This window comes from Choloepus didactylus, chromosome 15 (assembly GCF_015220235.1).
Source record: "Choloepus didactylus isolate mChoDid1 chromosome 15, mChoDid1.pri, whole genome shotgun sequence".
Classification (NCBI taxonomy): domain Eukaryota; kingdom Metazoa; phylum Chordata; class Mammalia; order Pilosa; family Megalonychidae; genus Choloepus; species Choloepus didactylus.
In genome coordinates, this window is record NC_051321.1 from 14,027,208 (window position 1) to 14,045,057 (window position 17,850).

General features: G+C 50.9%; 1 protein-coding gene across 4 annotated transcripts in view; it reads right to left on the minus strand.

The window, feature by feature from the left end:
- GRK5 (G protein-coupled receptor kinase 5) overlaps positions 1-17,850 on the minus strand; it is a 228,051-nt gene that overhangs the window by 21,485 nt on the left and 188,716 nt on the right. Inside the window, exons 5-8 of one of the 4 annotated variants that reach the window (XM_037804840.1) lie at positions 10,281-10,381; positions 8,163-8,255; positions 3,229-3,292; positions 2,042-2,182 (exon numbers count right to left, since the gene is read on the minus strand). In XM_037804840.1, the coding sequence (XP_037660768.1) occupies positions 2,042-2,182; positions 3,229-3,292; positions 8,163-8,255; positions 10,281-10,381 (399 nt within the window). Of the gene's footprint in view, positions 1-2,041; positions 2,183-3,228; positions 3,293-8,162; positions 8,260-10,280; positions 10,382-17,850 lie in introns of those variants that run through there. The other 3 variants (XM_037804841.1, XM_037804842.1, XM_037804843.1) reach the window with 3 other exon arrangements.

Consider the following 17,850-nt stretch of genomic DNA (forward strand, 5'->3'; position numbering starts at 1 on the left):
TGGGGACTCAGTATTTCAGGGACCAGTGGGAGTGGGCTGGGGAGGCGGCCACTGGGGCCTTGCCAAGTGGAGCACAGCTTGGCAAAGGCTTTCTTTTCTTGCCCAGAAGACAGACCTGGTCCACCTGTCGAGGGGATGCCAACAGAGGCCAGGTCATCTAGTCCCTTTCTAGAGTGTTCCATGATGTCCATGCCCCTAAGGCATCATGCCTTAAGGCCACAGGGTGACGGGGAGAGGCGGGCAGTGCTAGGGTGGAGGTAGATTACACTGGGCAGTGTCCCTCCATGGAGGGAGCCTGACAGATGAAATCCGGCCACCATGGACCTTGGGGATGGGCTGGGCCATGAAACTTGGCTGTAAGCATCAGAAACGGCAATGATTATTTCTGAGGAAAGAAGACAAGGTGGCAGCCAAAGGCTGAGTGAGCTCATGGGAATTGTGCTTCGGCCGCCAACCGCTGTTGCCTGCCCTTCTTCCTCCCACACCTGCCCAGGAGATCACTGAGAAAGGCTCAGGAGGTGTCACTGCCGGGGACCTCCCTGCTGGGGACAGTGGGTGGGTCACAGTAAGGAAGGTCCAGCTGTCAAAACGATGGCCCTTAAAGAAGTGCCACCCCGAATTTGTCAGGCACACCATCCTTTCCCTGAGCAGGACCCCTCACTCCTCCCCTGAAGAACACTCATTTCCCATCAAGAGCCACCACAGCCGTCAGTGGCGAGGGCTCCATGGGCAGCATTGAGACTAGGAAGGTTCCGGGCTCAAAGATGGCGACAGCTGGTGTTGGCCTCGCCCACCTCCTCCCGCATGGTGCCATTGCACAGCCCACCCCTTCATCCTGGATGGGCTGGGGGCTCAGGAGGCAGCTGGAACGAGACCCAAAGATGCCAACTTCTCTCCCCTTTGAGCTTCACTTAAAAACCACCCCCTCTCTGGAAAACAGCCAAAGTGCTAGTTGGAAAGTACCTCTCCGCACTCATGCACAGCTGGTGGGTGTGTAAATCGGGGCAACCTTTATGGGAACCATTTGGGAACGACTGCCAAGTGGAAAATGCACACGCCCTCTGACGCAGCAATTCCTACAGACAGACTCACAGAACTGTGTCAAAGGAGTGGGGAAGGACAGATAGCACACTGTTGTCTGCAATGGCTCGAAAACGAGAAATAATTTCCATCCGTGGGAACTGGTCACACAGAGTATGGTTTACCTCTTCAGGGGAAGGAGATATAGTTTAAAAAAGAAGTGGCTCTACATATTTGGGTATGCATAAAGAGCTACATTATAGCGGGGGTGGAGGAGAATATTGCCATATACCCCAATTAAAATGCAGGAATAAAATATGCCTGGAATGATTACTTAAGGTAGGAGGCTGTTTGGAATTTTACCTATGCATATATCACTTTTCATAATGTGTGGCAGGGACTTTTAGAGTTGACCAAATAACTCATTTTCCAGCCTCCCTTGCAGTTAGCTTGCCCCTGGCCTTGGCTAGTCTGGCAGTGGACCGTGGGAGGAAGTGATGAGTAGTGTCACTCCAACTGAGGAGCTGAAAACCCTCCAGCACTCACTCTCAAGACTGCAGGTGGGGTAGCTCTAAGATGGAGGAGGGTGGCCCAGTCTGACTGGGCTTGAGGTGAGGGAGAGGTAAACCTTTGTTGTTCTCAGCAGAGCATAGCTTAGACTGAGCAACACAATGTATGTAAACAAAATGGCGCCTCTCTAGGGTACCGACACACAGGTCCCCACCAAGATGAGACCAGCTTAGAGGGGTCTGCGGAAAATAAATCTCGACTGGCCCCAGAATGGACTTGTTCTGTCCACTGAAGCATTTATAAGGTGGTCATGGAGAATAGAGGCCATGGGCTCACATGCAGAGGGGAGCCAGGCACTGGCCAGCTCTGGTGACAGGATGAAGTCAGCCCAATTAAACATGAGGTGCCTTCTCTGGAGGGGACATCTGGCTGCCTTTCTGTAGCTTCCTCCTCTCACTGGCATTGTACTTCCCTGGGGAATGGGGACCTGCCACTGGGCCCTGGTACTGACCACAAACTGACTGTTGACCTTCTCCAGGATCTGCTTCTCATTGAGTGCCATCGACTCCCCTTTCCTCTTTTTGATCCTCTTCTTCTCCAAGCGCTTGCAGGCATACATTTTCCCCGTGGCCCGAACCTGGCAGGCACAGACCTGAGGGGCGAGAAAGAAGCCAAGGTCACGGGGACACAATGGAGGCCTGCCTGGAGCACCTTGAAGCCGGGACACTGGGTCTCTGGGGTTGGGAAGTGATGGGGCCAAAGCCAGCTGAGCCAGCCTTGTGGGTGCGCCCAGCCCACAGGGCCCCATGGAGCCTGGCCTTGGACCCACTGCTGCCCTGGGCCCAGCCCTCACAAGCTGGCTTCAGTACCCCCTTGCTGTCCCTCCTCCTCCACTTAGAAGACCCCTAGCTCTTGTAGGTGTGGAATCAGCCATTCACACCAATATCTACAGGATTGACCGAGGCCTAAAATACCGTCCCCTTTCAGAGGTCACTGAGTTTTCTCTGACTTAAGCTCTCAACCAACTAACTGGGGACTTCCAAGCATCAGCTGCTGGTAGGAGAGGCTTGTGTCAGAGGGGAAGAGTGTGTGTGTTGGGAGACCCCTGAGAACCTGGCATCATAATTCAGAGGAACGGGAACCAAGGCATTTGGGTTCTAGTCTTAGTTCTTCCCCTCAGTAGCTGTGTGGCCTTGGTAGGATGATAGAGCCATCCTGAGTCTCATGTTTTCCTCGTCTCTAAAACAGGAGCAACAAGGCTTGCTTCACTTGTAGGGAGGACCAGATAGAAGACAATGAAACCTGTATAACCTGGCGTTAGCAGAGCACAGTAACATCATCATCCCAGAACGAACGTGGCCGAGGTCAGTCGGCCCCCTCCGGCCCTCACCTCTCCCTCACGGAAAACTTCTCCCCTCTAGACCTGAACCCTTCCTGAGGCTGGCTCCTGACAGCCCCTCCACCTCACCCCTTTACCCATCTTAGTCACATCTAATGCTCCCAAAGGCCTCTGACCTCTGTCCTCACCACCACCAGGCTCCCACATACTCACATTACCTGGGGACATCCAGGATGCTCACGACTAACCCATTTGCTGGAGAAGCCTATTTAGAAGACCTTGTCAAGCCTCTCCAGAAGGAACAGAGAAGGTGACTAGATTATAGGAACTTTCTGTTGAAAAATGTGATGTTTACTCACCTCCCCGAAGCCCCCCTTTCCTAGCACTCGATACTGCCTGAAAGTGTTTTTGGTCACCGGTTGCCTGGAAAAAGAGCAAGAATCCAACATGGGTCTTAGTGTTAAGATCCAGAATCCTTAAGAAATAGCCAGTGGGAGGCATGAGTCCATGACCTCCAAATGGCCCCTGAGAGTCCCCAGAAATCATTGCTGCTGGTGACTGTCTCTGTTGAACCCCAAAGGACTTACTCTGGGGCCGGGTGTTGGTATCCCAGCCAATGACTCCTCAGCCCCCTGCAGACTGGGAGACGTGGAATCCTCGCCTGCTCAGGGGAGTGGTGGGTTGAAGTGTGTCCCTCTCAAAAGATATGCCAAAGTCCTAGACCCTCGTTCCTGGGAATGTAATTATTTGGAAAAAGGCTCTTTGCAGAGGTGATTAAGATGAAGCCATACTGGATTTTAAGAGAGGGACAAGGGAGAAGAAGGCCATGTGAGGATGGAGGCAGAGAGTGGAGTGATGTGGCTACAAGCCAAGGATGGCTGGGAGCTGCCACAAGCTGGAAGATGCAAGAAAGGATCCCCAGCTACAAATCTGAGAGGCAGCTTGGCCCTGCCAACACCTTGATTTCAGATTTCCAGCCTCCAGAATTTAGAGACAACAAATTTCTGTTGTTTTAAGCCACCTGGGAAGCTGGGTCCCCTGGGCAGGGAAAGGGGAGGGCCTAGGAGCCCCAGAGTTTCCATGGGTACCACTGGAGGGGAAGAAGGAGCCCACAGCCTGCCCCACACATCCGGGCCACCGACAGGCTGTCACCCCTTCCAGGCCCCAGGGACCCAGGCAACTTCTGCAGGTGTTCCTAACAGCCTCAGGCCCACAGAGCCCTGATAGCCCAAACCCGTCTACCAAAATGCTGCTTCTGCCTTAAAAAGAGGCCTCACTTAAGCTGCAAAGGCTGCTCAACTTCAAGCCCAATCAGGCTAACCTTTGACCACAGGTTCCTAAACTTGCATCACCGAGGACCCCTTGATTCTATTTCCCACCATAGATCTAGGCACTAAAAGTTCCTGTCTGCCTACAGCAGTATTTACGAGGCATAATAATCACTCTGTGTGCCCTGCTCCCCATTTTAACTAAACAAAGTCATTTACCACGTCTAATCAGAACCTTGGATCATGAGACAAGGATGTTACTTTCCAGGGTTAAAAAATAAACGGTCATTCCAGTCGCTGCGAAGGATTCAATGTCTCAGCTTAAAAATTTTCATCCCTGGCATGTCTGGCTACAAATCATCGTTATTATGTCAAAACTGGCTCCTGGCTTTCCAGGATGATTTTTCAGTGCACCCCACCCCAGCCAAGAAAAGACGAGGTGGGGGTGAGGGGAGACCAGGATGGGCTAAGAACTAGGTAAACCTGGAAGAGATCAGAGAGGCCCTGGTCCTCAGCCACTGTTTTTTTTTTCCTTTTTCAGTTTTTAAAAAATGAATTTTATTGAAAAGTTTCCAAAATTTACAAACCCTCTATACCCACCAAGCCACAACTCCCCTCCCCCCCATCTCCTGGCAGCCCTCCCCTTTCCCCCTTCCCCCATCTCCTGAGAACCTCTAATCTACTTTCTGTCTCTACAAATTTGCTGTTTGTACATAGTCTTGTAAGTGAAATCATACAGTATTTGTCCTTAGGCACCTTGTGTATTTCACTCAGCTTAATGTTTTCAAAGCTCACTCGTGTTGCAGCATGTCTCAGAATGTCACTCATTTTTTTGGACAAATAATATTACATTGTGTATATCTACCACATTGTGTTTCTCCATTCATCTACTGATGGATACTTGGGTTGTTTCCACCTTTGGGCTATTGTGAACAATGCTGCTATGAACATTGGAGTTCAAGTATCTGAATCCCCATTTTCAATTTCTTGGAGTATATACCTAGGATTGGAATTGCTGGATCGTGTGGTAGCTCTGTGTTTAGCATTTTGAGGAATGGCCATACTGTTTTCCTCCCAGCCACTATTGGATGAGTCTTCCCTGGAAAACTTTCTTGCTACTGGTTCCTGAAGAGGATTTGGATTTCACTATAAATCACGTCTAAGTATCATCAACAGCCTTGGAAACCCCAGGGCACTCTCTGGCCGGCCTGTTCCGAATTCTCGTAACTTGACTCACTTATCTCCCCACCGATGTTTATTTAGGAGACTGCCCAGTCTGGGCAGCAGCACACAGCGGCCCCTCGGCAGAACCTGCACAGGCCCTCGTCCTTCTTACGCACCAGCAGCGCGGGCTGGCTGGGATGGCGCGGGCCTGCCATGCGCCTGCGTCTGCCATGCGTCCCCGGGAAGCGTTTCCCACAGCTGCCCTCGAAACCACATGAAGGCGTCCGGGCTGAACAGTTTACGATACATGGAGCACAAACAGTCACTCGACATTACCACAGAACTCCTCTGCTAGGGGGGAACGAGTGTAATACAATTTCCAAGGAATTTCTTGGTTAACCTTGGGAAGGAAAAAAATCTCTTTAATATTTCAACAGTACAGCACTAACAGGTCATGATCTTGTTAGCAAAAATTATGGGGAAGGCCGGGTGCCATTGCTGAGGATGCCTCTAGGTCAAACTACTACTCTACTGGCTCCAGAAGCTAAATGCCCTCCAAAGGATGGACTTTTTACTTCTTTGCAGTTGGCACGCAGATTAAAAATGTCAATTTCTCCATTTCATGTGCTTGGTACAGACAGTGTAAGGATTCGATTGGAATTGGAGTGTTGGGTGGACCAAGAGAGAAGGACTTGAGTCAGGGAAACTGGGTTCAGGGTCCAGCTTTGCCAGGCCCTTGCTGTGTGACTTGGGTCCAACCCATTAACCTCTGTGAGCCTCAGGGTCTTCAGTAAAATGGAGATAATAATAACGCACATGTTTGCAAGGGCTCTTTGTAAGCTGTTGCATAAGGGTCAGATGGCATGTTTGGAGACCCCTGAGGGTCTCCATGGAACCAGTGATAATGCCCACCACAGGAAGCACCTGCCCAGGGACTCATTTCATCCACACCAGCCTTAGGAGGTGGGACTATTCCTGTCCCCATTCGGCAGCTGCTGGGAAGGCTTAGGCTTTGGGAGGTGAAATGAGTTGCCCAAGGTCACAGCTAGTAAGGGTCAGGGCCAGAATTCCAGCACAGGCAGCCAGCTACAGAGCCCACACTCTGCATCCCAGCCCCTCACTGCCACCCAGAAAGGTGGGCACAGATGGAAGTCATGCGTTAAACTCTAGAGAGAGTGTGGGAGTTCCTGGTGGGGTGTGGGAGTTCCTGGAGGAAGACATTCCCACCAGACTGTCCTGAGATCATGAGCACACAGGACTGACCTTTGCTGATCCTCCCAGTATCAAACTGGGGGAAGCAGTTTAACTCCCGGAGCCAAATGGCTGACACTGCTGAGCAATTGCCTTGTTCCAGGCAAGCTTACCTCCTCCCATCCTCACCGTGAGCCTACAAGGCAGGCATTATTACCATCCCCATTTTACAGATGAGGAAACTGAGGTGTGGAGAGGGGAGCAGTCCTTCCTGAGGTCCCTTGGGAAGAGGGAGCAGGACTCAGCCCCAGAGCCAGGGCTTCAAGCAGGACGAGTAGGCAGATCCTTCGCTTCTCTGGCTCTCTTGGAGTCATGATGTGCACGTGCAGGTGGCCAGTGTGGTCCACGGGCCAACTGGTCACCCTGTCATTTCCACCAGTCAGGGAGGAGGGCAAGGGCCCAGGCCAATGGACTACACAGCAGGATGTCTGCTGCGGGGCTTCCTGAGGAGGGCAGGGAAGGGGCTGTGAATGGGGCTCGTAGGAGTGACTGTCCTACAGCTTCGGAAGTGTCTGCAGGGGACTCATGCCTGTGGGAGGCATGGCTCATCAGGCAGGTGGGAAGGGGGATGACCTCCTTGCTCTCTAACCGGAGGGTGACCAGATGGCCATGAGTGCCCAGGAAAGGGACGTTCCCACTGTCATCTACCAGCAAGGGTGAGCTCATGCCCCAGCTTAGCCCAGCCTGCATTAAATGTGGGTATCGCCTCTTCCACCAACTCTGCACTGTCACAAGGTAGGGACAGCACTGGGCTAGGGGTCCTGGGTCAGGTCCACCTTTGGCTGCACCAGCAGTTTGCTCGGTGGCAAGGCAAGTCACATCCTTTCTATGGCTGTTTCCTCATTAGCATCTGCCCAAGTCACATGTGTGAGCACACTAAGAAGAATAAAGCAGCAAAGAAAGCATATGCAAAAACCCTCCGTCTCGTCCATTATCAGAGAGATGAGATGAGAAGCTAAACAAGAAGGAAACCCCACTGCTCACTTATCAGGCAGGAAAACTCGAGTGGTGCTGATGGAGCTGCAAGGAAGCAGGCACTTTGGTCCTGGGGTGGGATTGTAAATTGGGGCAAATGTTTCAGAGGGCAATTTAGCAGTGCTGCAAAATGTTTAGATCGGGTACTTTTGACTCAGCAAGTTTTCTGCTAGGAATTACTACAGATACACTTATAAAAGTATGTAAAGATAAATGTAAAAAGCTATTCATTGCTTATGGAAGATGGCTCAAAGAACTGAGAACAACCTCAATGTCCATCAGTAGAGGATTGGGTTAAATAAAGGCTGCTGTGCAACTATTTCAAAGAATAAGACTGATCTTTATTTGCTGGTAGAGAAAGCATTTCTGCAAAAAAAAAAAAAAGTGAACCAAAAAAGTAAGAATCAGATGCCACGTGAGCCCATGAATGTGCACATACAGATATGCTTTAGGAAGCATGGAACATTTCCAGAAGAAGACACAAGAACTTAGCAGAAGGAGGGTGGTTAATTTTTCTAAACCTGAGCCCATGGGAGGTGAATGATTTTCACATATCTTCTCAGAGGCAAAACCTGTTATACACTCTCCCAGCTGCCCCCTCCATACCCACTCGTGTCCAGGATAGGGCTGCTCACCTTTCTAACCATTTCCACTGGAGAAAGCGGTCGAAGTACATGCTGTCCAGGTATTCCTGGAACGGTTCTCCCCTCAGGTAGTCGTGGACAGATCTAGCTCAGATGGAACAAAAAGAAAACATTTTATAATCCTGATCTTGAAGCAGACAGGTGGAGCTAGACGCAGGTGAGGTCCGGGCCTCATTCATCTCCAGGCTTTGGAAATGCCAACAAACGGGGCCTGGAGATGGAGAGCACAGGTCTGGCCAGAGCCCCTCCATCCCACGGAGGACTGATGGAGGTCGGATGGTTGATTCTGCAAACACTGAGCACCTACATGTCTCAGACACTGCCCCAAGCCCTGGGCTACAGCAGGGACCACGAGGCTGACATTGTGAGGGGGAGACAAATGCTAAATAAATGACCACACAGCTTGCCTGAGTCAGGGAGCTCTCCCTGAAAACGGGGACTTCAGCTGAGCTGAGAACAGACAGAGACTTAACTGGGTGTAGGGGAGTGGGGCACTGGCCCAGAGGTGGTTGGTGGTGGGGGACAGAGCAGGGGTGCAGCCCCCAGGGGCCTAGGCTCTGGATTTGGTCTGGGACCAATGAAGCTACTGGTTTTCATCCTTGCAGCAGAACTTCCTGGACATGTGCCGCGGGCCAGGCTGTGGGCTTGTCACATCACAGGGTGTAAGTAAGGGTGATGAGCCTGGCTGCAGGCAGGGAGGGGCATCTCCCCTTTCAAACCGATTGAGTATAAATGTGTGGGAAGAAGAGGGTTCGTGGGTCTCAGCAGCTGAGTAAAGGGGGCTCATGGCTAGAGAGCCATTGGCAAGAGCTGACCCTGGGAGGTGTCGACACCTGGAGGTCACATGGCCAGTGTGGACAGATGCTCAAGACAGCAGGGGCAGCTCAGCGAAATGCTGAGATGAAGGAGAAAGCGCCCACCAGAGACGGGAAATTCTTGGCCAAGGGCCTCTGCAAATGGGATCTATTTACCTAATAGGTGTCACGTGGTGCACAGAGCAGGCTCTGGATGGGGGCAAGGGGCCGTGTCAGTCTCACCCAGAGGGAAGTCATCTTGCCTTTCCCCGCACCCCTTTGGCCTGCACCTGGGTACCTGAAACCTACAACAACCAGATCCACCTCTGTGCACTACTCCAGCAGCCGCGGGTCCCTTCCATGGCCCACTGCACACGTGGCCTGGGCATCCACGTGGCTCCCTCCACCTCCAGATCTGGGCAAACCCTTGGTCCAGGCCACGGAAGCCAGGCCCCCCCCTGAGGCTGCCGTGTCACCTCCTAGCCCCAGCAGGAACCCCAAACAGAACTCAGAGCCTCAGGCCTCAGAGCTCCTGGCCAGGGCCAGCCACCTGTCCTGAAGCGTGCAGAGCCATTTGGAAGAGGAGATGCCATCCAAGGCCTGAGGTGTGGCTTCCTGTCTCCCTTTCTGCAACATCACTGTCCTCCTGGTCCCCATGCCTCACCCTCCTGCCTGGGCCAGTGGCAATACCCACCCTACCCGCCCAGGTGTTTGGGTACCATGGCAGGGTGGGGGCACGCCTGAGGCTGCGGCCACCAAACCTGAAGATGGAGTGAGTGTCACTGCCCACGACTGGCCCCACTGTCGATCTGACCCTTGGCCATGTTTATTTCTGCTCATCACGGCCATCCCTATCACCTGGAGCAGGGCGTGGCCCCACGTTGGTGCTCATCAGGGTCAGTGCTCATCACTGCCCTTCCCGCTAGAAGCTCCAGGAAAGCTGGGCATGGGTTTTGGCGCTGCCTGGTGTCCCCAGCACCTGGTACAGTGCCCAGTGCATGACAGACCTCAATTAGCATCTATGCTGCAAAGGGCAGGGCCTAGGAGACAGTGCCACACCACCCCACAGGGTCAAACTTTAGCACATTCCTCTGTTGCAACAGCCTGCAGAGCCACTTGCTTTCAAAGCCCTTTGAAGCAGATATTTTCTTTGGACTGGGCACTCCAGTATCTTTTGGTTGGCTTGTCTGGGGCCCTTGGGCCCTGAAGACTGGCAACCAGGGGCCCAGGGCTGTGGCTGCCCAAGCGGACACTGAGCGGTCCCTGGGAGGGAAGCCGGGCCTGCAGGGGAAGCCAGGCAGCCAGGAGCACTTACTGTGCACAGGCAGAAAAGAGTTCTTTGCAGGGCCTCTGGAGGAGCTTCTCCTCTGTCTGGGAGACCAGGTCTCGGCTAACTCGGGCGACGAATACTGGGGACTGGAGGAAGGAGAAAAGAGGAGGCTGTCAGTGAGGAAGCAGGAGCAGGGCGGCGGGGGCTGTAGCGGGCGGCCAGACACAGCACCTTGGCGGGCATGGCCTGTGGGGGGTCAAAGGGCAGCTCTTCCAGGGTCCGAATCAGCCCAGCCCAGGTGCTGGGGCACAGAACAGCCCAGCCCAGCGCCTGCGTGGACAGTGACTGATGGTGTCAGAGGTGGCCGGGCTGGACGGTGGTGAAGGAGCTGGGAGTTAGGGTCAGATTTCTGGCTCTCCCACTCACAAGTTGCTGTGACCCCATGGATGTCACCTGGCACCTCTGAATCTCACTTTCATCATCTGCAGGACATAGAGAACAGTCCCAGTGTCCTGGGCTTGGGGACAGGACCGTGCTCACAGCTGTAAGGGGCTGGGCATCAGCTGAGCCCCTGCTGAGCCCCCACTGAGCTTAGTGATGTCCCTTAGGCTTCTGGGCCTGTTTCTGGGCACATACAAAGAACACTTGCCCAGCCTCAAGATTCATTTGTGAAAGGGTTTAGAATGGGCAAAAGTGCAAGTGATGCTGCACCAATGCAAGGGTGGGGTATGGGAATCCTGTAGTTTATGCATAAATGTTCTGTAGACTCACAACATCTCTAATAAAAAAAAAAAGGAAAAGGAAAATAAGTGTATGTGAAAGGGAAGGCTCAGGAGGGAGGAGAGAGAGGGGAGAGGAGGGGGAAGGGAAGGGGAGGGGAGGGGAAGGAGGGGAGAGAATGGGGAGCCTCAGTGCTACTGATAGAGCTTGGGAGCTAGGCGGCCCTGGGTTCGAATCCCAGGTTTCCTGCTTGTAGCTGTCATCAGGAAGACAATGGGGGACAGCAGCTTCTCTCAGAAGGAATCAATGAGACCTTTAGGGAAAGCATTTGGCCCCATCCTGGCACGGAGTCCCAAGCAGGCAGGGAAGGTCTCCACTGTCATTTTATTCTCCCTCCAGATGAGGCTGCCTGGCCCAAGTATTCAGAGTTTGAAAGGACAGGTCTGAGAGTTTCTGCGTCCGGTCCCGGGGCAGCCATCACCTTTGGGAAGTCACCTCTGGGAAGTCACTGGGAGCCCCATCCCCGCAGGCAGCCCTGCCCAAGGCATGTGTCACCCCTCCCCAGCCCTCACCACTTCCCCTTCACCAGCTGTTCACAGGGGCTGACTCACCAGCTGGGGCACGAGGTGGGTTTTTAATAAATTACAGGGATAATTGAGAAAATTGCCGGGAGTAGGCTTGGGGCGTAGACACATCTTTCTCCTTAAAGGATGCTGAAATCTGAAACGCCTGCTTTCTCTTCCCAGCTACTGAAGTATGACTATGGGGCTGATTACTCTGCTAAGTTCACTGGGGGTCTTTATGGGGGGCTCATTCCCAGGCTTGGAGGGGGAGGCCCAACAATGGCAGCCCAGCAGGTCTCTTGTGAATGAAATCAGGGGCCCATTTTCTCTTCTCCATGGCTCTGAATGTCCCTGCCTTCTTTCCTTCCCAGGCCGGCCCTCCCCGCCCTGCGTCCCCCTCCCAGCCCCTCAGTGGGGGAGACCTCAGGCGTGGGCTGGAGTCACAGTGACGGGAAAACGTGCTCACTGCCCAAGTGCAGGAGAAGCCTCTTACACCAAACCCCAGGCTCTGAGCACCTCGCCGGGGCCCGCTCAGGGCAACCCTGCCTCCTGGCAGCAACCTCCCACCTTCCGTCCCACGCTGTCCTCGGCCCCCATTTCCTCTCAGACTAAAAGCTCAGTGGATGAGATTGCAGAAGCGTGATGCAGGGTGTGCTAGCCTCTCTGGAGCCACAGCCACTCCTTCTGCAGCACAGACACTCCGTGTTGCAGCAGGAGCCCTAGAGTAGGAGACAGAAGCCACAAGCTGATGCAACCTCCAGCCCTCGTCATTTTGTGCCTCTGTCTCCAACTGTTACATCAAGGAGCTGCCCCCGAGGTGCCCTAAGGGAACTTCAGGATTTAAGAACTGACGGTTGGTGGTTTTTTGTTTCTGAGACTTGAGGAACTGAATTGGGAATTCTGGCAGCAGAGACTTCTCCCAAGAGAATCAATAACTCCAGGTTACTTTAGAGCAATCGAATATCAGAATAAATGCCAAGGCCTTAGGCGAATACTTCTTCTCATCTTGAAAATTGCTTCTGGAGTTTTCTGACGGCTTGGGCAACCTTCGTTTGGAAGGGCCTGGTGCTGGGCTCAGAAATGGTGCTCGTTGTGTATTTGTTAACGAGTGAAATGATAAAATGCCTTGTGTCAGGATGCGATCTTTTTTTTTTTAATAAGAAATTTTATTTTGAGATAAATTCAAACTTACAGGAACAGTTGCAAAAACAGTACAAACCCCATACACAGAACTCCAGCATACCCCGACCCCCCTCCCGATACCCTGATTCACCACCTTTAACATCCTGTCACACCACCATTTCTTTCTTTCTTTCCCTCCCTCCCTCTCTATCATCCATCATCTATGCTGTCTTCTGAACATATGAGAGCAAGCTGCACACATCCTTGAAAAAACAATATAATTCACATATACATTTCCCATGAACAAGAACATTCTTTTATGCAATCCCATTAAACACAGCTAAGAAGTTCAAGGAATTCAACCTTGATACAAAGCTTACATTCTATATTTCCTTTTTTTTTTTTTTTCCCTTAAGTCCTATCTGTGTTCCTTTGAGCCTCCTCTCCTCCATCCTCAGATCCCATCCAGGATCATCCTTGGCATTTAATTGCCATCTATTTAGACTGTCTTTTTTTTTTTTTTTTCAATTGTGGAAACATATATACAGCCTAAATCTTCCCATTCCACCCGCTCCCTAGCATTCCACTAGTGGTATTAATCACATTTAGAATGTTGCAATGCTATCACCTTCCCACCATCCCTTTCTAGAAGTTTCTCTTCACTCCAAACAGAAACCCTACACTCATTTCTTAACTCCCCATTGCCCCTTCCACCACTTCTCAGAACTCCTACTCTACTTTTCATCTCTATGGTCATATTCTCTGATACTTTGTGTTTACCGAGAGGCTTAAATTTAACATCTTAAATCTATAACAATCTTGTTTTTCTTTGATACCAACTTAACTTCAATATGACACATAAACTATGTTCCTATACTCCCTCATTCCCCCACTTTTATGTAGTTCTTGTCAAAAATTACCTATTTTACATTGAGTCCAAAACCACTGATTTATCATTATAGTTTATGTATTTTAGATCCTGTAGGAAGTAAATAGTGGAGTTACAAATCAAAAATACAGTAGTATTGGTATTTATATTTACCATGTGATCTTTAGTGGTACCCTTTATTTCTTCATGTAGTTTCAGTCAATTGTTTAGTGTCCCTTCCTTTCAGCCTGCTCAACTCCCTTTAGCATTTCTTATAGGACTGATCTACTGGTGGTGAAGTCCGTCAGCTTTTTTCTCTGTCGGTAGGGGCTCCCTTTAGTATCTGAAGTAGGGCAGGTCTTTTATTAGCAAAATCTCTCAGCATTTGTTTGTGAAAAACTTAAGCTCTCCCTCAAATTTGAAGGAAAGTTTTGCTGGATAAAGTATTCTTGGTTGGAAATTTTTCTCTCTCTGAGTTTTAAATGTTATGCCACTGCCTTCTCACCTCCATGGTGGCCGCTCAGTAGTCACTACTTAGTCTTATGTTGCTTTTTTTGTATGTGGTGAATTTCTCTTCTCTTGCTGCTTTAAGAACTTGCTCCTTCTCTTCAGTATTTGAGAGTCTGATCAGAATATGTGGGTTTGTTTGGATTTATTCTATTTGGAGCTCACTGGGCATTTATGCTTTGTGTATTTATATTGTATAGAAGGTTTGGGAAGTTTTCCCCAACAATTTCTTTGACTACTCTTTCTAGACCTTTACCCTTCTCTTCCCCTTCTGGGACACCAATGAGTCTTAAATTTGGACATTTTATCTATCATATCCCTGAGATCCATTTTGATTTTTCCCCCATTCTTTCTTTTGTTCTTTCATTTTCTGTTCTGTGGTCCTTGAGGAGGCTGAGTTGTTGTTCACCTTCCTCTAATCTTGTATTATGAGTATCCAGAGTCTTTTTAATTTGGCCAACAGTTTCTTTTATTTCCATAAGATCTTCTATTTTTTAATTTACTCTTGCAATGTCTTCTTTATGCTCTTCTAGGGTCTTCTTTATGTCCTTTATGTCCTGTGCCATGCTCTTGTTGCCTGTCTGTAATTCTTTGATTAATTGTGCCAAGTACTGTGTGTCTTCTGATCTTTTGACTTGGGTGTTTTGGTTTGGATTCTCCATATCATCTGGTTTTATCATATGCTTTAAGATTTTCTGTTGTCTTTGGCCTCTTGGCATTTGCTTTACTTGATCCCTAATTTGACAGACCTGCAGCTTAGTGGCGTATACTTCCTCTAAATAACCAGCAGATGGCGTCCGTGAGTCACCTACTCCCCCCAAGTCCTTTCTCCCCCACTTTGTCTTTGTGGTGTGTGGGGGTGTGATTCTTGTGGGTTCCAATTAGTGCACCAAGTTTGGGGGTGTTGCTGGTGCTGTCTGCCCTGAATGTGGGGCATGTGTCTGGGTGGTTAGGCAGGCAGGGCAGCTTTAATAATCAAACCTCCCAGGTGTTCCCAGAGATTTAAGGCTGTTGCAGGAGCCTAAGCCTTCATTTCAGTCTTTCCACCAATTGTCTCTGCTGCTGACCCACAAGTCCTTGATATTCGCTAGGGTCTCCGGGATTTCTGAGCAGCTCCCCCTTCCCAGCTCTGCTCTTCCAGGACCTCTGCTGAGGGAGGGCCGCGCCACATCACTAGTGCATGCCGGCCCACCAGGGAAGCCCTGGGTAGCTGGGCTGTGCAGGGGCACTCCCAGCCCACTTCAAAGATGGTTGAATGGGATGCGTTAACTTCCCCCTTTTCACACAGCTCTGCCCTCCCAGCTCCGGGACAATCAGCCGTGGGTATATTAAAGGCCACTGTCCACGGCCAATATTGTGGCTTGTGTATAGTGCTGCGGGAAAGATTCCCCATCACACTGGCTTTCTTGGTGCGGCTCTGGGCTGTGGGTCTGGCCTCGGGCGGGAGCGTCCCCCGCCCGCTGGGGAGACGGCTGCAAGGAATGTGTTTTTTTTTCTCCTTTTGGCTCCCCTCTGCTTCTCTGGTCTCAAGACAATCAGCAGCGGGTTTGGGAAGGGGTATCCTCCACGCCAGACATCGAGGCATTAGCCCAGCCCGCTCCCGCTGTGCTTCACTATGCGGCTCTCCCCGTCGTATCTGCAACCACCCCTGGGCTTTTTTTTAAAAGAACTAGTCTGTCTCCAAACGTCAGCCCACCGTTTCCCCACACCACAGAGCAGCCATGGGACTTTCAGCCGACACTTGTTTCAGAATGCAGACTTCTGGTTTCACCAAATGCACGCTCCCTGGGGATTTAGCAGACCTTGTCCGGATGGTGCATTGCTGGCAGTGGTGTTCTGGGTCATTTTCTGGTTTTTATCTAGTATTTTTCACGGAGGTGTTTTTTTGCCCTGTCTCACCTAGCCACCATCTTAGGTTCTCAGGATGTGATCTTGAACGTGGTATAAGCCAACATGGTGGGTGGGACACGGGGAGAAACAGAGCCATTTCTGGGACCCTCAGAGAAGCGGCCTGAGTTGCCACCTGTATGCACTTAGCTGCCACACAACTTTGCCAGGGTTCTGCCTTCATTTACCCGCAGGGACTCCCCACCCCTTTTCCACAGGCCCCCCTTTGTGGTCACAGTGCAGGGGATGTAATATGAAGCCAGTGTGGTCTTTGATTTCAAGGAACTTTTTCTCCAGTTAAGATATAAAGTGATACCCTAACAGAAAAGTTCCTTCACTTCTCTTGGCTCTATTTGATGATATATAAAATGGGCTGACTGGAACTCAATGGCTTCCAAACCTTTCTTTTAGCATCAAACTTTCTCTCCTCAAAATGAAATTTCTCTATAGACCCAATATTTAAAACTGGTAAAAATAACATGATCGATAACAATGGTTTATATTTATTAAGGGCTAATGCTGTGTCAGACACTCTGCTAAACATCCTGCATGCATCATTTCATGTAGCTCTTCATTACAGCCCAAGGAGGCAGGTGCCATCATGATGCCCATTTCACAGTTGATGAAACTGAGGCTCAGAAAGTTTAAGTAATTTGCCCGAGGTTACCCAGCCAATAAATGCCAGAGAGGGGATTTGAACACAGGTTGCATGACTCTAGAGTGAGACTTGGTCAGAGGTGGTGGGGTGTCTGGGGCCACCTCTGCACCCCTCTCACCATTCCCCCTCATCTGCCAGGCCACCCCTGAGGCATAACCACAGCCCTTGGGCTCTACAGAGCCCAATGTCAAAACTAAGAAGTTGTGAGGTTCTGCCTGAAGATCTGGATCTCTGTGAGAGATGATGCAGCTCAGGGCAATGAGCCCCAGGGCCCAGAGAAGGGAGAGATCATTATGGGGTGGGGACCATCCGGGAAAGGCTTCAGGATGATGGAATCAGGGGCAAAGCAGAGTCTGGCCTCAGAGCTCCCGGTCCTCATTGGCCCTCCCACTTGCGGGCAAGGACAGCCAACTGGTCACTGCAGACCCCCTTCTTGGCCACACTCGGCTTCCTATCAAGCGATGGGAGTGGCTGCTCAGGGACTAGGGTGACCCAGCTGTGTGCATGAAATCACACCACTCTCATAACTTTGGGGCTGGCAGAAGGCTATGAGGCCACTGCCCACAGTCAAAGCCCTAATGTGGGGAGTTAACAAGCAAATCATAATGTGTTTGGTTTTAACAACTATTGGTTTGAAATTCAGCACCCAGCTCATGATGAAATGAGATGAAGAGATGAAGCGATTCCAACCAAACCCCCTTTTAAGTTACTCCAGGGAGTGACACCTTTGCCAGTAAGAAGGGAGTAAGATGCTGCTGGCAAGTTTACATCCAGAACTGAAACCCAAACCTGCCAGGAAGGCAAGGGTCAGAGCTGTCACTCAAAGGTGCCTTTCAGTTGGACAACACTTTTTATTGGCATCAGTGGACTCAGAAGGTGTCATTCCAGTTCAGAACAGTTGATTTCAAAGAGACACCCATGAGAGAGGAGTGCCACAGCCGGCATGTCCGGGCTGGGAACCATGTAGGAAAAGGTGCCCCTGGAAGCTCAGGGGGCTGTGGGGTTCCCAGCAGCTGCACCTCAGCAACTGCGATCTGCCCTCTGGGTGTCTGAAGGCAGGAGAGTTCCGTACAGTTTCTGATCTCCTTCTGGGAGGCTTATCTCCTCCGGCCCCAGGAGGTCTGTGAGGTGGGTGAGAGAACGAAGGGTACATTCACAGGCCGGGGGGGCTCTGGACAGAAACAGCCCCCTGGGCTTTGGTCAAATCTCAGATAACATATCGACTCCTCTGAACTGGAGTGACACCTCCTGAGTCCACCGATGCCAACAGAAAATGTTGTCCAACTGAAA